At 37.8% G+C, this 25,317-nt stretch overlaps 2 protein-coding genes across 2 annotated transcripts in view; one reads left to right on the top strand and one right to left on the bottom strand.

Annotated features, from left to right (window-relative positions):
- Nucleotides 1-10,089, bottom strand: part of prodhb (proline dehydrogenase (oxidase) 1b) — a 37,702-nt gene extending 27,613 nt beyond the window's left edge. The window contains exons 1-2 of the mRNA XM_053481623.1: nt 9,710-10,089; nt 6,067-6,275 (exon numbers count right to left, since the gene is read on the bottom strand). Coding sequence (XP_053337598.1) covers nt 6,067-6,275; nt 9,710-9,982 — 482 coding nt within the window. The 5' untranslated portion in view covers nt 9,983-10,089. The remainder of the gene's footprint in view (nt 1-6,066; nt 6,276-9,709) is intronic.
- A 3,753-nt stretch (nt 10,090-13,842) lies between these two features.
- scarf2 (scavenger receptor class F, member 2) overlaps nt 13,843-25,317 on the top strand; it is a 42,954-nt gene continuing 31,479 nt past the window's right edge. The window contains exon 1 of the mRNA XM_053480915.1: nt 13,843-14,511. Coding sequence (XP_053336890.1) covers nt 14,348-14,511 — 164 coding nt within the window. The 5' untranslated portion in view covers nt 13,843-14,347. The remainder of the gene's footprint in view (nt 14,512-25,317) is intronic.

Here is a 25,317-nt window from a genome sequence, read left to right as displayed (position 1 = left end):
TCCACAGTGTGGTGAAGAATGCCCGCGGAGTCACAGGAACCAGCCTGCCTGAAATTAATATCATCTACACGGAACGGTGTACTACGAAAGGCCTGGAGCTTCCGAGCAGACTCGGCTCATCTGTCACACAAACCGCTCACCTTGCTCCCCTCGGGGGAAAAAAATGGCCGGCATTCGTGCCAAATCCTAAAGACTCGTGAATAGCTTCTACCCACAAGCTATGAGACTGCTAAACAGGTTCTCTTCATCTCCACCTCCACATGTCACATCAGAACGAGTCTCTCAGCACCACAAACACCAAGTTTTTGCATATTGTACTTAATGCCTGTCTGCTGCATAATTTTGTACACTGCTGAGTATTATGTGTAGCACCTGGACGCAGTGAAAACTTGTATTTTGTTCGGTCCTTAACCTTGTGCTGAATTAGAATAATAATAATAAACCTTCTCGGCCTTATGCAGAATGCCTTAAACTAACACCAAAAGCTGTGTTTTTATTTCTTGGTTCGTTATTTAATATAACGATGAGAATATTGATCATGTCATGTTGATGTCCTGCAGCAGGGTTTAAGAACTTGGAAGGATAGTGCTGAATCTTCTCACTGCTGTCTGAATAAGGGATTACATTTTTAAAAATATAACTAAATACCTGAGTACTTAAACGGCGAACCTAACGTGTTAGATTACTCGTTACATCAAAAACATAATCCGAGCACTCTAACATACACCCAACACTGTACACAATGTGATGAGAACTCACAGGATTTGGGATAAACAGCTTTGCGTCCATAAGAAAACCATTTGTTAGTAAAACTTATCAGAAAAAAAAGGCTTCAGCTTGATTGAGAGCGTAATGATTGGACTTTGGAGCTATGGGGAAAGGGTCATGTGGTCTAATGAGTCCGGACTGATCCTAATCCAAAATGATGGGTTCGTCAGGATAAGAAGTGTCCACTGTACAAGCCTCTGGAGACTGGAGTTGCTCAGGTCTAGACTTGTTATGTGGCAATAAAATGAAGTCGGCTGACGACCTGAATGTACTGAATGACCAGGTTATCACATCTATGGAGGTCTTCTTGCGTGATAACATGGCCGTATTCCAAGACTAACACTGTGAAAGAGACAATACCTGTCAAAAGTTTGGATGCGCCTTCTAACTCCATGGCCTTTCCTAATTTTTATTAATACAATGCTAAAGCCGTTCAAAATACACAATAATCTAGATGATATTGAGATGTATCTGCTACTTCTGCTTTGTAAAGCTTCATAACGGCTCTAATCTGAGGTGCTGTTTGTTAGTTGGTGATTTCTGAGGCTGGTAACTAAACTAAATGATCTCCTCTGCAGCAGAGGTAAGTTTTGGTCTTGCTTTCCTGGGAAGGTCTTCATGAGAAACCGTTTCATTAAGGAGCTTGATGGGTTTTGCAAGAACTGTTCCAGAACAGCTGGCCTTTTGTGTCTTCAAATGACAACCAACTGTTGTTGTTATTACTTAATTACTTAATGCAATATGTTTCATTTCAGAGTTTTGAAAAAAAAAAAAGCACTGTTCTAGAATGTAGAAAATAAATCAACAAAACCTTGTGTACAAACGTCTGACTGGTATTGTACTGTACATTTTATTCTGGAGAACTAATCATCAACATGAGCAACAAGACACAACTGAACAGCAGAAAATGAAGCGGACCCACAGGACACCCTAGAGTGTCACGAATGTTGCTTCTCTACACTTTTTGAGAGTGTTGCCAAAATCAATAGTACTTTTATAATTATGGTTACGGCAACAAGTAACACTGGAGTGTATGACACTCGTCTGTTTATTAATTCCTTTGTATATACTTTGCCTTGTCAAATCAAGTAATAACTTGTTAGCGGAATGAAGGTCTAGTCGTAGCGGGTGTGTGTTTTCTGAAGTGTTCCGACAAATCACATGTAGAAGACAAGCATGTGTGTGTTTAGCCCAAATCTGCCATGTCCTACTGTGCTCGTCTCCGTTTGTTTGCACATACTGTAAGCGCGTAAGCAGATTACAATTTAAGTAGATTACGATTTTAAACGAAACTCCCAGCCTCTATTGAAATTGATTGATTTAAATTCACACCCTTTGAACTTTGTTTAAAAAGTATAATTTACTACCATAGCACGATTGTGAAAGCTGGAACTGCACTGCAGTGTGCTTGGACACCGATGACGCTTATTTGCTGTTTGTTTCTTTTACGTGTCACTGTGTTCTACATATTAGTTTAAAGTAAAAATAAAAAAAAAGGGCTAGGTTTCGGGATTTTTTTGTACTTTTTTAACTCTTGGCCAACATCAAAAGCAGTCTCTTGACAAACTCTTTATATAATTGATGCAAAAAGGTCTGTTTGGAGAAATTTCCAAGGTGCGGTTCTGTTGTCCCATGACTGTAGTGCATTCTCAGACACACTGACTCACTACGGCCAAAATCCAGAGCTGACTTAAAAGTGTGGTGTGAAAATGAACATGTGGAGATTCAGGCCTAAGTTCTTGTTCTTGAGTGAGACGGACCTGAGCGAGGATTAGTGACAGTCCGTAACCACAATCCATCATGCTTATTAAATATAAAAATATGACACTAATTACAACTCACTCACTCAACGTCTATACAGTTTCCATATTTGTACATATTGTCTATATTTTGTACAGCTAAGTTTTTTTCATATAAATTATTTTATATTTCATATTTAGTTTTTCTATATTTTTTATATTTTATTCCTATTCTATTCCAAAATTTATTTCTTATTGATAATCTTAATTTTAAGGTCACGAGCGGTCGTATTTACTGCATATCGTACTGAGTATGACTGTGTATGTGACAAATAAAACAGGTTCATCTGAAGAAAGGATTTTTTTTAATACACACAATCATATAACAGTAAACAACATATAAACCAAGCTGTTTTTGTAATATTTACACTTATTCAGCTTATCCTTCAAACCAAAGCTGCACGAATCAATCAGCCAGTGACTGGAATCGGACGTTTTTTAGCTTGATTGGACACGACCATCTGCGCATGAGCTCTCGAGTGGAAGAACAGAAAAGCGTCCCGCAATAATCCAGAGATTCGCAGATTCCAATTCTGCTTGTGCTGGATGACATCACCTTCAATCAATATCACTATTAATTGGATTTTACATCGATTATGATTAAGAGATGATTATTTTGTTTTTATTTGTTTTGGTTTTTTTTGCCCTTATGGTTGACTGACGTGGTCTGTGATGTAAATATGCTCAATAATTAAAGCTGGGATATTTTTTTCTAAAGCTGCATGTTGCTCTCATGTCACAAACTGTCATGTGGTGGAGTCATGTGACTACATACAGTACGTGTGTAGTATGCATGTTTTTAAAGGGGCACTACATGAACACACACAGTAGGGAAAAAAACAAAATAAAAAGTATTAAGGTAATAACAGAACAAAAAAAAAAGTGATCTGGGCCTGATTGCGCCAATTGTAGCTCTGGATAACGGTTGCCGTACATATTTTTGATTAATTGCCCAGCTCAAGCTACAGCCATGTGAGGCTGGGAGTGTTGGGAGTCTAGGGAGCACACAGGCCATGCTTTGAGGGGGAGGGACATCAAACTTGCATTCTCACATCAATCATGGTGACACATGAGCGTCTGTGAATACACAAACACACACACACACACATACACACACATACAGATAATACCGACTAACGGTGCATAGGAAGCAATTTGAAAAAGTGTTGTCAGCTGGTGTCACGTGTCTACAAGGAGCATGTGATAGCCTTCGCACTCTCTGCTTTCAGTTGTGTTTTATTTGTACCCAAAAAAAAGAAAAAAAAAGAACTGAAACCAGAATGCTGGTTTTCAGTGGCGTTTTGTTTGTACCCAAAAAAAAAGAAACAAAAAAAACCCCTCTGTCCCAGTACCACTTCATCATTCTTTTTGTGTATTTTTAAAGAAAAAACCTTTTTAATAATACTAATCTTAATGACATATTATAAATATACAATAGAATATTTAATTAAAGATTACAAAAAGTGTTCATGTGCCCACATCTGGGTTTTGCATTAAAAGAACGGAGCGAGTGTGAAAAAGTCACCAGAACTCACATTCTCCAGCACGCTCAGTAAAACCTACCAGCTGTTTTACTTACAGTAAAGTTCAAATGTCTTACGAACACTCAAAAACATTTTCTATGGAGGTCACTAAAGATTAATACAACAAACACAGTCAGTATTCGGTGTGAAAACCCCACAACTTTGCTTGAAAATAATTAGTAATCTTAGATCCAGATGTGTCCAGCGGTTTTATTGAGTGTACTGGAGAATAGGCATTTGTCTGGCAACTTGGTCACACTTGCTCCTTTCTATATATTCATGCACAACCCATGAGCCTAGATTATTTACAACGATTAATTATAATTACAATTATTAAATATAATTTGTTTTTTGTGTTTTTTTTATTATAAAGGCAGCACAGTGGCTTAGTGTTAGCACCAGGGTCCGGGTTTGATTCCCGTCTCTGAGTGCATGGAGTTTGCATGTTCTCCCCGTGCTTGGTGGATTTCCTCTGGGTACTCTGGTTTCGTCACATGATGTCCAAAGACAGGCAGACTAATTAGGCTAATTGGCGTTCCCAAGTTTCCTGAAATAGGCTCCAGGACCTCCACGCGACCCTGTACTAGGGTTATATATAACCGAAACAGAACGCAAATTTCGGTGCCACTTAAATGCCTGAACTGTCGAATGAATGACGCAGTTGTAATAAGCATCAGATTTATTAACACACATGATCGCTAGTAAAATTTAAATACTGCATTTATGGGGTGTCAGAAATGATCGGAAAAATAAATTATTTCCTTAATTAGAAAAATCTTGAGAACTTCGGGAAAAGCTTTGATAATACAAATCCAAAACATTGTTGCAGTAATGCTACTGTCCATTTTATTTTTGTAAATTAAAAGTTTATTAGATTAGATAAAAAAATTAAAAGCACAAATCATCAGGAAATGAGACCATCCAATATGCGCGTGAATGCAGCAACTAACGTTACACTCACTCTGACGGCGGCAGGAGGTCTACCGCTATCTTAGCTTGCTAAATTAAACAACTTTCATTAAAATGCCTAAAACTAAACAGTCGAAAGTGTGGCTATATTTCACAAGAAAGGATTCCGACCCTGCGACGTGCAGAAAATGTTTTACAGGAGTTACTTGTAAAGGGGGAAACACGTCAAATCTAATGAAACAGCTTGTGGACAACAGCTGGCACTATCGGTGTGAATGAACCCCAGCTCCAGTCATACCAACCGTAGCAAAAAGGAGTCCACCGATTATGATGACGACAGCAGCCTTTCCGCAGGTTAGTCGTAGGCTAATGTAATGTTAATCGCAAAATGCAAATCTTAACAAATGGTCAAACGATTTGTAAAATACTAAATGTTACATGGATTCTGTCACCGGTATCGAAAAAAAAAAAAAACGAAACCCAACCCTACCCTGTACACAGGATTAAGCGGTATAGATGATGAGTAAGCGAGTGTTTTTATGTTATTTTTTCGCTATGTAATATGTTGCTTTATTTACAGTCATGTAAATATTGTTCTGTAATAATATTATATATTTAAATATTTTTTAAGTTATGTTTGGGAACAGTGAATAGTTTTATACATGTTCTACATTTGATTACTATCGTGAACACTGGAAACCCAGCGCCACCACTGCGACTTTAAGAATGCGTTGTAGATCAAACAACCTTCAAAATATTTGCTTGTTTAAATCTAAAACACTTCCCTGTTTGAGCGGGACACTGATCAATCACTCATCACAACTAGCAGCCTCAAACAAACAGAGACGCACCCATGTTCTTCTTCCCACTCTTTATCTCACATGCACAGAAGTCAAACGTGGCGTCATCGCAAGCCCCCGCTGTACTTTTTCCGAGGTACAACAAACACAACTTGATGTGTAAGGGAGTTTAGAAAATCAATTTTAACCTCGTGCAAACCTCGATTCTGAACACTGAAAACTTTCCCCATATAAAGATTAACGTGACTAAATGAATTAAACACTTACTCCATTTCCTTGGTCTCGGCCTCTTCCTTCGTGAGGTCCTCCTCCACGCTGTAGTCCAGAACGGCTCCGACTCCGAAGGCCCTGTTTTTCCTAATCAGGGGTTTGATGGTCTGATGATTCTCTCCGGCCACAAACTGCCCGTAGAATGTCATTTTCATCAGCTTCTCGAACGCCGCCTGACCTAGCAGCTTCTTACTCAGGTCCATTATCTGTGGACGGCGGAGTCATGAGACATTTAGGAATAGTACTTGCTTAGAGAGTACTGGCTCTGCTCATTAAAATACATAATAGCAAAAAAAAAAAACAATGCTGAGGGCGTTAAGTGCAGTATTGGTCTTAAATATTTTGCAACACTTTAAAATTTTATATTCAGACGTAAAAGGATAAATAAAACAAGCCCACCATTATTACAAACACATATTGCTGTGGAATCATCCGAAACTCATTTTAATTATTATTTTGCAGCATGGGGGCAACAATGGAACTTTATTTACAAAACTACAGAATATGTAATAATTCAGAATAAAAAGATAAATTTATATAATACTTGGAATAAACAAGGTTGTTTTGGTCTATACAGACGTCAGACGCTGATGTGCCACTATCATGACGCAACCTTATATCAACAAAAATGTGGACACGGGTGTTACGTCATGACAACAGAAAAGAAAGGTCAATCTTTTTACTTTTTTTCTTTTTTTTTAGTTACAATTGAGCAAGCGATGACACATCATGACCTTCACATGACTTAGAATTACCAGAAATACACTCAGGTGATACAGTACCTCTAGTAAACAAAACTTTTTTTAAAAAAATGTATTATTATCATTATTATTATTATTAAGTAGCCTTTTGTTAGTCGATGCTGGAGCAGTGGAAGCAGATGGACTTTAACCCTATAGGTTTAAAATAATAAGAATATTTTAATAAGAATGACATTGTCTTAAAATATAGACTTTTTAGCTAATAGGACAACAGATTTAATATTAGATTTAATATTTAGAATAAATACGTGTGTTATGTCAGTTCAGGTTTGATCAGGAAAACAATCCATTACAAAATAAAAATAAGTAAATAAGTAAAATGTGCCTAAAAATAGGCTTTATATTCATGTTATTACATAATAATAATAATTATACCACGGCGCTGATAAGTTCTCTAATGTGATTGGTCAGATTATCGTTATTGTTTCTATAGCAATTATAATATATAACAAAATATTAATTCTATATAAGAGAATCTTGAATTTTTTGGTTTGGTGCATTCATAAACTTTGCAACCAGGCAAAGTTTGATATGGTTAAAAAACATGTTTGGTGGGTTGACCACTGCTTTATGCTCTGCACTTTTCTGTACTGGAACAGTTATTTTTTATTTAATAACATGCTTTAGCTCAGTTTTTCAATTAACAAATTAAAAACAGTATTTGATTTATCGGAGCTGCAGTCCTATCACGTATGGTGTGACTTACTGTAAGTGCAGTGAGGGAACAAAAAAAAAGTGAAAGGAACTTTTTCAGGCCATTTTTGACTTCAGCAGCTTCATAATCCTTAAGATACACCCAAACATAGCAGGTGTTTCTTTTGTCCAGTGTTCTTCTTTTATATAAACAGATGTGTATGTGTGTGTAAGATGTTTAATGACTTTGTTGCATGGGTCTCCTTGAATGTTCTTGGCTTCTTCCGTCCCTACCCATGTGAGGTTCCCCACATACCAGTCAGCTTTGTGCTGTAATCCTACACACTGATATCATATGACCTTTCCGTTCCTGCATGACCATGAAGAACAATCTGGGACATAGACAAAGACTCTATAAAGGCCAGACGCTACTAACAGAATCACAAAGCAATGGAAAAGGAGTGCACGAATTGATTAGCATGTCCAGGAGGGTAAAAAGAGGAATGCAGCAAAGTTGTTCCCTAACATTAACTTTATTGGTTCAGTGTTGATAAACATGTTTTTGTGCACGTGGTGATTAGCTCATATCATATCAACATGCTGATAAAATGTTACCTATTGTTACTACTGATATTTCTTTGTTAAGCTTCTAAATAAGATATATATTTCTTTTTTTAATTGAATATTTCTTTATGTACTTTTCATTTAAATTTTATATTATGTAAAATTGTTTAAGTGTTTTAATAAAAAATGAATGTAAAAAATTTTAAATAAAACATATGTCAAAAATGAAATTCATAAAAAAGTATACTATTTTAAGCATATTTTTGTATTGAAAAAAATTTTGATTTTATATTTAAACAAAATGTGTATGTAAATAAATTCTACTATTTAAAGCATACTTTTGTATAAAACATTATCAGACTATTGTGTAGTATTTACAATATTATATTCTGCACTCTCTCATCGCTTTATCCTGTATACAGGGTCGCGGGGGCCCTGAAGCCTATCCCAGGAGACTCAGGGCACAAGGCATGGTACACCCTGAAAAGAGTGCCAATCCATCACAGGGCACACACAAATACTACGAGCTATTCTGCAACGCCAATTAGCCTAATTTGCATGTCTTTAAACTGCGGGAGGAAACCGGAGTAGATGGAAGAAACTCACCAAGCACAGGGAGAACATGCAAACTCAGCCCCGAGGCGGGAAGCAAACCCAGAGGTGAGAGGTGACAGTGCTAACAACCAAGACGCTGTGCCGCCATAAATTTACACATTTACAGAATCTGGGAGACTCCCTTAACCAGATAGACTTACATTTTTATCTTATAATACATCTGAGCAGTTGAGGGTCTTGCTTAAGGGCCCAACAGTGGCACCTTGGTGATGGTGAGGTTTGTAGCATTTTTTTTTTTTTTTTTTTTACATATATACAGTATTTACTTCATTTAGATTACATATTGCATAAAGTGGTTTATTTAAGTCTTTGTTCATATCATGGATATTTTTGTATTTAAAATATTATCAAAAATAATTTATTTAATTGCCAAGATATGACGGACATTTCATGCATGATGGATATTGAGAAATGCTCACAACATAATATTGTTGTAAAAATGTCGAAATGACATGCATTTTTTAATTTAAAGTGACTATTATAGCCTTGCACAAATATTATATTTTATAGTTTTAAATATTTTTTATGTTAGCGCATGACCTATATTTTTTATTAGACTGACTACTACTTAAAGTGGTTTACTGAAGTATGTTTATATATTAAAAAAATAATAATAAAAAATTAAATTATAATATTTTGTGTGTATTTTTAATCTTACTGTGTAGTATTTAAAATATTATTTATATTTTATTTATTTTGCATATTATGTAAAATAATTTATGAATAAAAAATTAGAAAATGTAATATGTAAAAAAATCATGTTTTAAATGGATATTTTTGTATTTAAAATATTATCAAATTATTGTGTAGTATTTAAAAGTTTGTTTATTTTATTCATTTCAGTGACAAGTTGCATAATAAGAAACACACCACACTAAATATTAAAAATGTTATTTAAAGTGATTATTACTGTATTGCCTTGCACAGACCATAATATATAATACATCACTTTATAACACTTTAGGAATGTTAGTTCCAGGACGTGACCCCTGGTACACCCGCATGTACACCATATGTGATGAAGGGGAAACAATGGGGAACACTTTACAGATGCGAGGCCTCCCTACCTCTTTATTTCTGTCCACCAGGAAGTCATAAGAGCAGAGTTTGAACACCAGCAGCCCCCTGAGCAGCTCCGCGGTGTCTTTGCTCTTGTACGCCTCTTTAGTCTGATCAAAGTCGACCCGGATCTCATCGTCGCCACGCGCGCCATCCTCGCCGCGGAAGTGCGCGAGCGCTCTCTGATGTCGGCCAGCTTCCGGCCCTCTCGAGCGCGACGCCGGCAGTCTCGTGAAGGCGCCGTTGAGCCGCGTCAGGAGGACACCTCTCCGATAGGACATTACTCTCTTACTGCTTAAAAAATATACATACACACAGTATAAAGACAAAAACACACACACACACACACACACACACCCCTCTGAGTCACTTGTATCTGGCTAGTACGAGTTTGTAGGCCGGCCCTCCCGTTACACACCCCTTAGAAATAACCCGCGCTGATTGGTTGACGATTCATGACGCTGATGTTTACTGACGTCACCCCCACATGTGCTGGAAAACCCAAAGGATAAGTTATGAGCTAGGTTCACCTTGGTACATACCAGTTTATATATATATATAATTAAATTATATTTAATTATATATAAGTATATTATAATTAAATTATATATATATTTATTTTTTTATAAAAGTTAATTATAATTGAATTCCTGATAGGGAACTCAGTGAGGCAGTGGTTATCACTGTCACCTGGAACCTCCAGGGTCAAGGGTTTAATTCCCGCCTTTGAGTTTACATGTTTGTGCTTGGTGGGTTTCCTCCGGGGTCACCAAAGTCCAAACTCTACAGAATAAAGCGGTATATAGGATAAGTGACTAAATAAAAATAAATATATAAAAATCTGGAAAAAACACAGAATTATTCCTGTCGCCTTGTTCCGGGTTCCAGTCCCATCTGTGTGCATGGAGTTTGCATGTTCTCCTCAAGTGGAAATCGAGCCCCCGACTCTGGTTAACCACTACACCACCATGCCGCTGAAGTGCAATTGCACAACCAGGAAATTAATTACAGTGTTTATCTATTTTGTTGACATAAGAAACTGTTCACTGTTGGGAGATTTGAGGGCAAAACCGTTCATGGCGTTCGCAATCCTAAAGCTAATATGAAACCTAATGTGCTACCTAAAAAGTGAGCAAAGATTGTATGTAATGCCTTTTCATCAGTAAGATAAGAGAGAGAGGAGTGCTACTTGTTAACAGGCAAAGCCAGGCAACTTGGGGCCAGTAATGGGCATCTGAAGGCTAACAAATTTATTAATTTTTATAAGACTAGGAAGTCCCTACCCGCAGATCTGCCCGCGTGCAGATCCTGATGCCTGTGAATAGATTATTTAGTCAACTCGCTGCTGCTCCTCACGCTGCTCCAGTTCTCCCTGTCCTATGCATCACAGTCTGATTAAGGATTTCAGTAGCTATGAATTCCCCCTGACTTACTGTACCTGTTTTTTCGCCGCAGACGGTGCTGCCTACACTAGGACTGTATGTGAAGAACTCCTGTGACGCGCTCACAGTATGACATAAGAGTTGATGATGATGATGCTGCCTAATGTTACATTCCTAAATTCTGATGGTTGGAGAAGCTTCTGAGTGATGACATCAAAGTGATGACTGAGTGATGACATTAAAGTGATGGCTGAGTGATGACATTAAAGCGATGAGTATGAGTGATGACATTAAAGCGATGAGTATGACATCATGTCATCGTGCTCTTTTAAGGATTGTTTATATTTATTTGTTTATTTATTTATTTATCTATCGTCTGGGTTTTTTTTTTAAAGGTCTTAACATACTCAAGTAAAATAAATAAATTAATAATCCTTACAATAACAATAGAGCCCTTGCACAATAAAGGTTTTTGGGAGGTCTTAACATGCTCAAAAAGTCATGAAAATCAGCCCACATGTTGGAACCTGCTGCCATTGGCATGCCCCTCCAAAAATCCCATATGATACAGAATATTAGGTAGGTTTGTTGTTACATAATGTGTAAGAATAATGTATAGCATGTACAGAGTGAAAGCTGGGACTACTAGCTATGACAGCTTAAGCAAATGGGACAGCAAAGGGAAACATGGGAATTAAAACATCAGGAACATCTAGACAGCAAGGTGTTATAATGTCCCAAACTTGATATAACATAAGCATAGTGTAATAACATTACGTTTCTTAGCAATCTTTGTTATGTAAAAGAAAGCACTCAGAGTAATATTATCTTCATGAGCTTCAGATGAAAAACTAGAATCAATAATTACACCAAGACCTTTTACTGCAGTGCATGATGAAACAGAAATGCCATCCAGAGTTACGATGTAATCGGAACACTTACTTTAAGTTGTGTGCAAACATAAAACCAGTATTTCTGTCTTGATAATAAGCATCTGGTGTCGAATGTACTTTACACATTCAGCAACTTTATAAAGCTGGTGTTTCTCATCAGGCTTTGCTGAGATATTCAGCGGTGTCTCATCAGCATAACAACAGAAACCAGGAGCCAGTCTAGGATCAGACTTATTAATAGCACCTTGGTAATTATTATCTTATATACATGATTTATATAATATATAATGATTTGTATGCAAGAGTATTTGTATGTGTGTAAGTGTGTACAGTATTACAGTGTTGTAAATTAATCACACAGCAGTACAGAGAACAAAATGTCCACATTATTACTCCCAAAACCGCATAATCAAATCTACATAGTAAATTAGCCGACATAGTGCAAATTCAAGTTGGTTCAATATTTGTCATGTCAACAAAATGTCAAGTGTAAATGCTTGTTGTGAGGCTAAGATCCTCTACAGCTTGCAATACAATATAAATATATTAAACGATGAGTGGGAGGAAAAAAAAAAACATTTATTCTGTAGTCTCTGAAACCATAACCGCTGAATCATTAATCATTAACAAGGTAGACAAAATACTTATATAGACAAAAACTAAATTGTTGGAATACAAGACAATCAACATAAAGAAAAAGAAATGTAGGATAGGAAACTACTTATTCAGCAATTTGTTCTTTATTTAATGGTTGGTTTGGTTAAATGCCAGGATCTAGTATAAGCATTTGAATGTGAAATTGGTTACAAATTATTAATATTCATTTTTTTTTTAATAAAAAATTGTACTTGGGAATAAAATGTAGTGACATTTTGTGTAAACGTGTACATTTCTAAACCTAACAACAGGGGGCGCCGTTGTATTAGGCTACATTGTTATGTTTGTTTCTCGTGAATAACGGATTTGTAAAATCTTGCAGAATATACAGTATAAAAGGTGCCCAAAAGTCTTAATGTGGTAATATGAGCGAGATCACGATAAGGGAGAGAGACGACACTGTTTTGTTTTGGTTTTTTTTTAAGGAATATTAATTAAACAGTGAGAGTTTTGTAAAATGTGAGAATTTTTTCCCACGCGTGAAATCAGAAAAAAGTATACACACTTCAGGAAAAAAATAGTATCATATTAATAACAGTCTATATCAGTGTTATATATATATAAAACGCATAGCAATACATTTTTAGCAACAAATTTAGTTTTTATAGTTTTTAGTTTTTTTATTTATTCAAGGTTTTCTTTGGCTGTGTGGTTATAATGTTATGGCTGATCTCTCTCTCTCCCTCTCTCACATTTATATATATATAAATGTGTGTGTGTTTGTATGTGTATATATATATATATATATATATATATATATATATATATATATATATAGAGAGAGAGAGAGAGAGAGAGAGAGAGAGAGATCAGCCATATCATTATGACCGCCTCCCCAATAATAGTTCATATTGATATACTCTATATGACAATATTATTATGCATTATACAAATTTTCTCCTGCTGAATGTTTCCTGAACATTTTTTGTCTGACTCTCTTATATATAAGAGATAAGTCATTGTGTGTGTCATTATTTTAAACTGCTTTCCTTTTCCACAACATATTTTAATATCACAAACATTGTGTATAATTTGTTTTTATATATCATCTATATATCATTTTATAACATAATTGTGTGTGTGAGTGTGTTTGCGAGTTCGTTGTTAGAGGGCAGTCCTGGGTACAAGACGAACACATACCCACCCACTCCCCCCCTCCAAACTCTCTCTCTCTCTCTCTCTCTCTCACACACACACACACACACACACACACACAGACTTGGCTGAAAGTTTTTGAGTTGTTGCTCAGGCCAAAAGCAAGCGAGCAGAGAGAACAGAAGGGAAACAGAAGAAAAAAAACGTTCTCTAGTTCTGCACACACACACACACACACACAGAGAGACACAGAGGGGGAAACAGAAAGATGCGAACTGGTTACTGTGTTTATTCATCTTCTGTCCGACAAACGACGCATTGGAGAAACTGAAAGTGGATTGTACAGAAGGAGCGATTGGAGAACATCGCGGGCTTTCCTCTTGTTTTCTTTTTGGATTATCAAAATGCGCGTTTTCTTTGATGATGTTAAAAAGTCGCGAGCCGTTTGGAACGCGAGCGCGAGAAGTTCCTTTGCTGGAGTAAAAACTACTTTGAAGTTTTGCATCCACATCTAACTCTCTCTCTCTCTCTCTCTCTCTCTCTCGTTTCCGTCCCGGATCCTTGGTTTTTTTTTGTTTGTTTTTTTTGCACGTTTTTCACGTGTTTTGTGCGTTAAGGCATGCGGTGCGCACGGAGCGCCTGGAAGGATGCTGCCGCTTCTGCTTATACAATGGAAATGAAGAGCACTTTGGCAGCCGTGCTTTTGCTTTTCTTTCTACTTTTTTGTCCTGCTTTGAGCCAAGAACTTAACCCCAAGGGCCGGAATGTGTGCAGGATACAAGGGTGAGTGTATATACTTTTGTACCAGCATGCACTTTTGAATACTTGTGGACGCAGAGATTTATACTGGGCCTGGGCTTGCACCACAAGCTTACTTTTATAGCCTTATTTTTATATCCATGAACAATTCACCAAGCGAACCTTGACTTGTGCGCATTTTCACTCTTTCCATCCATCCATCCATCCATTCTTCTATTATTATCATTATTATTCACTAAGCCTGCAGTGGCCCGATCTAGCATTAATCATCACTCCGTGCAAGCAGAAACCAGATGTTCACATCTGGAGCAGCGAATGAACCGATAGGGGGCGTCGATACGTCGAAGTGTCGCCTAATAAGTGGCGACTGAAGTCGTGGCAGTAACCTGGGGCACGTCCCAAACCGCATACCAGCCCATTATATAGTACAGTGGCATCAAAATAGTCTTCCGATACAGAACCCATACTTAGAGTCAAAGTGCAAAGTATCTCAAGAACCTGAAATAAAATAAATAGGGGGATTTATCTCTGGTGTTGTAGTTGTACTGTAGTTCGGCTACAAAGTAGGATGTCCGAGAGGTTAAAAGAGAAATGTTGAACATGATTTGGCTGAGGGGAACTACTGTATGTGTACTTGGCGTGCACTGTGGCTTAGTGAATCCAGGCTCTGGGTTCGATTCCTGCCTCGGAGTCCATGTGCATAGAGTTCGCATGTTCTCTCCTTGGTGCTTGGTTTGTTTCCTCCGGGTGCTCCAGTTTCCTCCAACAGTCCAAAGACATGCAGATTAAGCTAACTTGTGTTCCCAAATTGCCCATAATGTGTAAATAAGCGGTCCAGTGTATTCCCGCCTTGTGCCCTAAGTCTCTTGAGAGGCTCCGTGCAGCGGTACAGTACAAGTGAGTAAGTGAATTATGTGGCCATATGCCATGTAGAAGACTTAAAACAGCAATTATGCTAGAAATATATTAGAACTTAGACAGTCCACAGGCAGTGGATACTCGGGGTCCGTGCGCATGGAGTTTGGATGCTTGGTGGGTTTCTTCTGAGTACTCTGGTTTTATTCCACAGTCCAAGGACATGCAGAAGAAGTGCATATGCATGGAGAAGACCTCAATGTGTAGAAGAATTAGATACATTTGCGTTCCCAAAGTGAACTTGCGTGCACAAGTGTGTGAATGAGCGTGTTGATGGATTGGCACCCTGTCCAGCGTGTACCCTGTATGTCATGTAGAAGACTTACAACACCAAGGTCTAGAAGAATCATGCGTGAAACATATTATAACCCAGAGAATCCTGAGAAATTGTTGTGCATTATACGAAAACAATATGGCAAAACACGGGCATGCAAGTTAAGAGATAAGTTAACAATGAGAAAGGGAAATGGGAACTTTTTGTATTCTGTTCACAGAAATCAACAAAGGAGCAAAACGTTCAAAACCCAACACGTTCGATATTCTATTCTTTGTGTGTATAGACCAAATTTTGTATTGCACTAAAAGAAGTACTATACTATTGGGTCATATGTTTCCCCTAGCATAATATTATACCTTTAAATAACAGTCCACTTACTGTATGTGCCTTGAGGATGTTCCTTAATAGCAGAATAGTGTCTGTGAAGTAGTAGCTGCTATGTTCGAGTTCATGCTTGACCAACCACTTGAATAAAACTGGATTAATTGCAAACTTTAACAGCTGACAAACATGCACAGCTGTCAGTTTTACAGTATATATGAACCTTTTCTGGAATAAAAAATATATATAACAAATAGCCAAAATATCATTCTATAAATTTTAGAGGGTCCACTTTGTAAAAGAAATCTACAGTAGGCTCATCTGACATTGTCTGTTCGTTGTCACATAACTACAGCAGAGCATGGATACAGTATGAGTGTGCCCTAAGTGCCAGATCATTAACACACCATTAACAGTGCACCATACATCTGTATAGAATCTATTAGTTTGGTTTATAAAACAATAAAATGCATCATACTTCTCTTCATTAAACGTTTGTTTACGAGCAACTATAAAAACATTTTTTTTTGTTTATATGCTGCATAATGGTTCATATGCGCATCGTTATACTGCACGGTGCGCTGGTTTTTACTGCACGGTGGAATGCGTGACGAGACAAAACAGTGTCTGCTGTTGTTGCCATAGTGTTTTAAACGCTTTAGTGCAGTTTTCCTGTAGGGAATGTGGCATTACATCATGCACCAGGGCATTTTGGTGCAGCATCATATTATTATCAGTCAAAATCACAACGATCCCTTAGAAATTCGGACAGATAAACAGGTCATTGTTGTGATTGATGATTTCAATACTGTCTCGGAATGGTTATGTCTGGCGTACTGTAAATTCAGTTCAGTTCCTCGCCAAATGGCAGAATTTTGGAGAAATACTGCGATGGCTACCATTGTGTACTATGATCATACAGTATATTATTGATGTATTTAGCATGTAAGCTGATAATACAGTACGTCATGGCTGGACAGAAGATTCTAGCAGCTTGCACCATGGGATCATGGTAAAATTTATACCAATAACAGTGATATGCTTTGGACATTTTTACTCGATACGGATAGTTCTAATCAGCCAGCCAGACATAAACAAATGACAACAGCCAAGCCGTCTCCAGTTTTTGGCTTGCATGTCAAAATGCACGCTCTATTCCAATCCCAAAGCGTTGTGCACTGTAAGTTAGAGGTGAAAAAAGTTTTGCAAGTGAAAAAATAAGTGGAGCCGCACGCACATGCTGGTTAAGTTGTGGCTCGTAGTCTGTTGCCAGAGAGTGATCGGGTTTTATAGCCTGAAAGAGATAAACTGGTACAGTACATATACATATAGATGAATTTATAGATTTATGTGAAGGAATGAAAAACCAGTAATACACTATTACAGGATCTATAAAATCTACACTTTATTTCATTGCAGTTTAAGTTTCATATAGCGTTTTTAACAGTGGTCACAGGCGCAAAGCGGCTTTACAGTATTAGAAGAAAATATGGAAGTGTGTACAAATCAAACTGCATCAGAGGAAGTTTTTTTTTTTAAGTCATACCCACTAGTGTAAAGTCACTGCAGATTCAGTCCCATGGAGTCCAATTAGACAGTAGCATGTAGAGTGAATTTCCTACAGTCTACCCGAGCCTGCAATAACAAACTGGACTTCCAGCCTTCTAACACACAGTACTGTATGATGCAGAACTATTTTTATACAAATCATACAAACTTAATTTCTTTTGATTGTGTAAAGCTGCTTTGCGACAATGACGATTGTTAAAAGCGCTATACAGATAAAATTAAATTGAATTGAATGGGATTTTGGCTGGCGGTCACTTTTTATTTGCATGTTTATGGAATCTTTTATGCAATAAATTACCTTTAATACCTGTCATATGAGGCATCAAGTGAACGAGATATTAGTTCCTGATATTCATGTGTTGGACGCAGAAAAATTGGCTAGATCGGCAAGGTCTTGTGGAGTCCATGCCTCAGTCAGTCAGAGCTGTTTTGCACAATATTAAGCAGGTTACATAACCTTAATTAAAACTTGTTTGTAACGTCAGATACTTTTTTAATTTTAATGGAAAGATAGTCAAGATGTGCTGCATAGTAGTGTGGTCGTTAATGTAACAACCTCAGCAGCGACCTCGTTTCCCCTCTCGTCTGTTCCAAGCATCACCAGCATCACCAGTATCCTAATCACCAGCCTGATCATCTGTCATCATCTGCACCTGTTCATGTCATAAGCCAGATGTTTTTATGCTTGAATGATTCATAGGTCACTGTGACATTCCTCTGAAACTGCTCAGGGACTGGACTAAAAATAAGAACCAAAAAACTTGAAAGCAAGAAAAGTCCTTTGGGAAGTCTGGATGACTATTCCTCCAAGACTGCATTCAAAACATCTGAAATTCTGTCTCTTTGGAAGCAAAAACATGAAGAAATGACTTTTGCATAGTACTGTAACCTCGAAAACATTAATTTAAATCACACTAATTAGGTAGATGTAGCATGTAGATAAATATTAATGTTATACTGTAGTTAATAAAAACACGTCTAATAGGAACTGGAAGACAAATCTAGGCTTAGAGTAAATTACAGTTACAGTCAACGACCAGTCCCAGTCCGTCAGTGGATGAAGTCCAAACGACAAAGATGTGGGGATTTAGTAAAACACTTGATTGTCTTCCTCTATGACTGCCAAAAGAAATGAGTGTTGCGAGCGTTGTTGTTTTCACTTCTGAAGTCTGTTATGGTAATACACTGCTCCGGCCAAAAAAGGTCAACACCTGGATTTAACTATGCAAATGGGTCAATGTCTTCAATCGGATCACTTCCGCGGTGATTAATACTGTATGTTTCAGCTGACGAAGAAGTTATTTAACCCTAACTGATGCATCGAGAAGCTTATTATTGAGACTATTCATAAAAAAGGTTTCATAAAGGTCCAGATTGACCCTGTTCCAGGGTGATGGCTTGTCAGGGTAAGAAGGAGCGATGAATAATGTACATTATTCCTTGTACAAGCTGTTTGGGGTGTTATGATCCTTCTGTTGGTCAGGTTGAGGATTAGCAACATTATGTGCCCAAAAAAGGAGGTCAGTTGATGACCTCAATATATGGAATGACCATTTTTTTTCCCATGAATGTCATTTTTTTCTTCCCTGATGGCACGGTCATATTCCAAGATAGCGATGCTAGGGTTCATCAGACTCCAGCGGTTCAGGGAGCATGAGACATAATTTTCACACATGGATTGGACACTACAGTCTAAACCTTGACCCTATTGCGAATCTTTGGGATGCGCTTCGACTCTCCCATCATCAATACTTGGCGGTGTTAAATAAAGCTAAGAAGCAAGTTTTTTTTTTTTTCTATATGGATCAGGATTTATCTTTAATCGATTTTTTGTTCCAGCTTTGCTAACATCATTGTAACACACTGCTAATTATATACAGTAGGCTAACTGAACTGACATAGAAAGTGATTTAGTGTTCTTCTTCTCTTCTCTAAAGATACCTTTATGACATTTGACCAGCTCTTACTGATTTATTTTGCTCCGTCTATTTAATATTTCGCCAATTTAGAAACGTACCGCCTCATCCAGAAATGCCGTATTCTTCACTCTCTTGCTGGGGTTTATTCAAGGAAAACCAAGCCATTGGAATATTAGCTATACAGTTTGCCAATGAACAATTTTGTAAAGTCGTGTGGTTTTGGCAAATGGGTTTAAGCATTGGAAATGGATTTAATCAGCTTTATTGTGTATGCGGCTCATATGATTCCAGCTCTGTTAGGGTGATTTGCTTAAATCAACTCTACCGAACCCAGAATGTCGTCTGTGCTAGTAAGCGAAACAATGGTAACGGAATGAGATGTAAAGATCGTACTGAAAGATCGCCCCAAGTTCCCTGGGATAGGCTCCAGGCCCCCCACAGTATAAACACTATGGATAATGGATGGGTGTTTATTTTTTAACTATAACTATATTATTATCTGAAATGTAACCACTTTGAAGAACCACTTTGTCCCTATAACGCTTGTTTCTCCATATACATGGCCATTATGACAAACATGTCTCCTTATATAAACCTTATTACCTAGACTATGTTTAATGAAAACACATTAAACAAAATCTTATTATTGAATTACAATATATTTTATATACCTAGGCGGCACGGCATGGTAGCTTAGTGGTCATCACTGTCGCCGTGCACCTCCGGGTTCCGAGTTTGATTCCTGCTTTGGTTCTGTGTGCATGTTCTCCCTGTGCTTAATGGGCTACTTCGGGGTACTCCAGTTTCCTCCCACAGTCCAAAGACCTGCCGATTAGGCGAAATGGAGTTCCCAAATTGCCCGTAGTGTGTAAATGAGTGTGTGAGTGTGTGTGCTCTGAGATAAATTGGCACCCCGTCCAGGGATACCCCGCCTTATGCCCTAAGTCTACTGAGATAGGCTCTAGACCCCCGTGAGGCCCCTGTGAGCCTCCTGTATATAGGATAAAGCGGTATAAATGATGTAATGTGAAATATTTACGTGTTACTATGAAGTCTGCATAATGAAGGTGTGAGATTGTGCATCATTTTTTTATGATACTGTATAAGGGCCTTTTAGTCTAGCTTCCCATCGGCCGACTGCGACGAAATAAAGCCTATATGGTACCTCAAGCTCGACCAACATAAAATTCATTCATGCAAAAACAAACAGACAAAAATAACAAAAACTATTGTGATGTGTTCTATTACTCATTTTACATCCCTCCAAATAATTCTTTCACAAATAACTTTAATGTACTTAATGCCATCTTTATATGTATAGATATGGTACAAATTTAGGCTTCTAAATATATACCAACTTTAAACACGTGGCCTTCTGGAAGTCTATGCAAAAGCCCACTGTGTTATTTATCAGAAGTTCTATCTGACAGTAAATGAGATTAATTCAACATAAGGAAGATAACCTTTAGTGACCTTTGTCACTTGTTCAATCAGCGTTATCATGATGACTTAGGAGAGCATGCATGCAGTACGTTACCACCTTTTCCTGAAAGCCACATCACAACAGTTTAAGGGGGAGCTTTTTTTATTGTCCAGAGGTTTCTTACTTGCACGGCCTTCTTCTTTTGAAATACGGGCAGATAACAGATCCCTCATTCTAGATTGATATCGGTTCACATGAATCAGATCCCAACGTACCAAAAATAAGCTGGTGGGAAGGAGGGAAAATACCCTGCCGCAGGAAATTGCTCATAATTTCCACTTCTCGATTCTTGCTGAATCAAGTTGCACCCCCACCGGACCCTCCAGTTGACTGGTGACTGATCTTCAATTTCCACTCACATCAGCTTTCACGGCTCCAAGAGAATCAGATGAGTGCGGTTTGACTCTCTTAAATGTCTCGCGGCATGGTATGTGTAGTTTGACACAGAGCAGAGAAGTCAAGATTGTGGTGAAGCTCATGTCTGGAACACACACACATTCAGAGGCTAAACAAACCTTGACTTAAGGCAGAGCAGAGTTCAGTGCTCCGCTGGAAGTAAAAGTGTGGACAGGGCCTCTTGGGGGTCACATGTGATGGAGGATGAGGAGCAGCATCTGTGTCATATCTCTCCAGCACTACAGATTTATGCGAAAACGTCAACTACTGAGATTCAGAAGGAATGCAGACAAGAAAAAAAATGTGTGAGAGGGAAAAAAAAGGAAACAGTCAAGGAGAGAAGAAGCTCTCGCTCTTTTGTTATTAATTATATTTGGGACAAATTTAATATCAGTCTTATTAAACACCATGTAATTGCTGTAATTTCAGTCTCCACTATAACATTTCAATCTGATTGAAATCTTTTTTTTTTTTTTTGATTAGAGATGCCAAATGAACTGTTAACATGGACGCTGATCCAATTACATGGGCATGTACAGTACATGCTCAAAGCATTTAATCTACATTCGTATATTAAACTCAGTGCAGTGATTATTATTTCATTTATTAAGGGAAAAAAGCTGTCTAAACCGACCTGGCTCTATGTGAAAAAATAACTGCCCCTAACCCTAATAACTGGTTGTGCCACCCTTGGTTGTTGGCAAAACCTGCAATTTCTGATAACTGGCAAAGTCTTTCACATCGTTTTATTATAGGGATTATGTCCCACTCTTTTTATCAAAATAGTTTTAATTCAGCCACACTAAAGGATTTTTAAACATGAAACGCTTGTTTAAGTTCTTGCCACAGCATCACAATCAGACTTAAGTCCGGACTTTGTCTACAGTAGACCACTCCAAAACCTTATTATTATTTTTTTTTATCCATTTTTTTTGTCCCGCTGCATAACCCAATGTGCTTGACCTTGAAGTCACAAAACAATGGGCAGAGCACAGAATTCATGGTTCCATCTATAATGGCAAGTCGTCCAAGTTCTAAAGTTTCAACTACTTTTTTACATAGGGCCAGGGTCAAAACCAAAAAAATCAAGAAGGGGCAAATACTTTTTCACATAGGACTAGGGTCAAAACCAAAAAAATCAAGAAGGGGCAAATACTTTTTCACATAGGACTAGGGTTAAAACCAAAAAAATCAAGAAGGGGCAAATACTTTTTCACATAGGACTAGGGTCAAAACCAAAAAAATCAAGAAGGGGCAAATACTTTTTCACATAGGACTAGGGTCAAAACCAAAAAAATCAAGAAGGGGCAAATACTTTTTCACATAGGACTACGGTCAAAACCAAAAAAATCAAGGAGGGGCAAATACTTTTTCACATAGGACTAGGGTCAAAACCAAAAAAATCAAGAAGGGGCTAATACTTTTTCACATAGGACTAGGGTCAAAACCAAAAAAATCAAGAAGGGGCAAATACTTTTTCACAAAGGACTAGGGTCAAAACCAAAAAAAATCAAGAAGGGGCAAATACTTTTTCACATAGGACTAGGGTCAAAACCAAAAAAATCAAGAAGGGGCAAATACTTTTTCACATAGGACTAGGGTCAAAACCAAAAAAATCAAGAAGGGGCAAATACTTTTTCACATAGGACTAGGGTCAAAACCAAAAAAATCAAGAAGGGGCAAATACTTTTTCACATAGGACTAGGGTCAAAACCAAAAAAATCAAGAAGGGGCTAATACTTTTTCACATAGGACTAGGGTCAAAACCAAAAAAATCAAGAAGGGGCTAATACTTTTTCACATAGGACTAGGGTCAAAACCAAAAAAATCAAGAAGGGGCAAATACTTTTTCACAAAGGACTAGGGTCAAAACCAAAAAAAATCAAGAAGCGGCAAATACTTTTTCACGACACTGTACCTTGCACAAAGTGGTTTTACTTGCTGCAAAGCTTTTAATCTGCCATAAATATATAACAGAAGGAGAAAAAATGTGACGTTAGATCAGGTTTCCTATATTTTCCATTAAATCCAGCCTTCTGCATTATGATTGGCTACAAGAATTTAACCTTATCTGTGATTGGTTTAGGGCTTTACTATGTATGAAACGGCAAGGCAGTTGGTGGTCCCTCCTCAGCCAGACACCCAGTGGATGAAAGTAAAGACTGGTTGTTTTCATGGAGTTTACTGATCAGGAATGGAAGCAAAATTGAATTATGTGAGATCGTCCCATGTGGGGTAAACATGCACAGAAATAATATATTTATTTCTGCCTATAAGCTGCCTATAGGCTTATAGGCTACTATAATGCAACCTCAAAACAATAGAATAACATTTTTTATTACTTCTCAGTCTCATTTTCCTTCAGAGCTATTACAGTTAGTTCAACTTAGCTCACAATTTACTTTACTGTATTTTGGTGTTTGCATGGCGTCCAAATTGCATCACATCCGGTTTCACAAGACAGATCTTCTTTAGCAATTTCTTTCCCCGTTTAACTGAAAATTTTTGGTAAATTGCTGTTGTCTGGTATTTTTTTACTTTTATGCTGTATAGGAATGTGAGAAGCCTGGAGCCCATCCCATAGACTTAGGGCACTAGGCTAGGGATGGGGTGCCAGTCAATCTGAGGGCACACAAGCACACACACTTATATACTATGGGCAAGTTGGAAATGCTAGTTATCCCAATCTGCATGTCTTTTAAGTATGGGAGGAAAACCACTAAGCCAGTGGAGAACATGCAAACTCTCTGTACGTAGACCCGAAGAAAGGACTTGAACCCTCGACCCTGGAGGTGCGAGGCCACAGTGCTGATTAGTATTTCTGAAAGGTCCCACTCAGGCCACTGGCTTATTCCAATAGATACAGTATATATCAGTTTAAAGATGAAAATAAATGCTGTCTGGGTCATCTGTTCAATATTATCCCTATGTTGTGTAGTCTAAGATGGTCTGACATCATTTCATCAAAGTAATGCTACATCCTGATATCTGTAACATAACTGCCAAATTAAGAGTGCTAAAAACATTTTGACAACCAAAAAAATCCTGCTTCCTGATTTTCATGCAGACAAGCCAAACGATAATTTACATTCCATCGTTTATGATGTGGGATTGCATGTGAGGGATAAGGACCAGGGGACATTGCAATCATTACCTCAACAGTCAGTGCACATGTGCACAATGAAAAATTGAACACTTTTCTCATTCCATTGATAGAAAATAGATTTGACGTTGATGTCATTTTTCAGGATGCATCATGCATCTTGCTGTAGAGCAGAGATTGTTAAAGGCATGTCAGCTCAAGGACAGGGCCAGCAAACAGTCTGGGTTTGATCTGATTGAAAATCTGTGGTTCAAATTTAAAAGATTGGTCAATGCCAAGTCTCCATCCCATGAAGCTGATCTTTTAGCCACTATACCAAAAAAGTTGGAGCAGCTTGATGGAGAACACTGTTTTTTATAAATGTAGTCAATGTATAAAAAAAAAAACAGAATAAAAAAAAAATTGGATTTTTGTTGATGACGATCTTTCAAAAGGTTGAGACAGAGCGCCAGCCGATCCGCACACAACTTGCCATCCTAAGGTTAACTCCTAAGGCTCCTAAGGCTCAACTTTGTAGGCTTAGTAGTTAGCACTGTTGCCCTGCACTTCCAGGGTCTGGGTTCGATTCCCAGCCAGGTTCGAATCCTGTGTCTCTGTGCATGGAGTTCGCATGTTCTCCCCATGCTTGGTGGGTTTCCTCCAGGTACCCCGGTTTCTTCCCACAGTTCAAAGACATGCAGATTAGGCTGCTGGGCGTCCCCAAATTGCCATTGGTAATGGACAAAAGCCAAACTGGGGTTATTACTGTATAAGGCTTTAAGTCTTTTTCCTCAAATGAGTATACAGTGACATGGAGATACCTGGCCTGGAAGAAAAGTCCAGGTCACATGACCTTGTTTGGTCCGTT

Source organism: Clarias gariepinus, chromosome 21, assembly GCF_024256425.1.
Source record: "Clarias gariepinus isolate MV-2021 ecotype Netherlands chromosome 21, CGAR_prim_01v2, whole genome shotgun sequence".
NCBI lineage: Eukaryota > Metazoa > Chordata > Actinopteri > Siluriformes > Clariidae > Clarias > Clarias gariepinus.
This window is presented reverse-complemented; position numbering and strand designations above follow the sequence as displayed.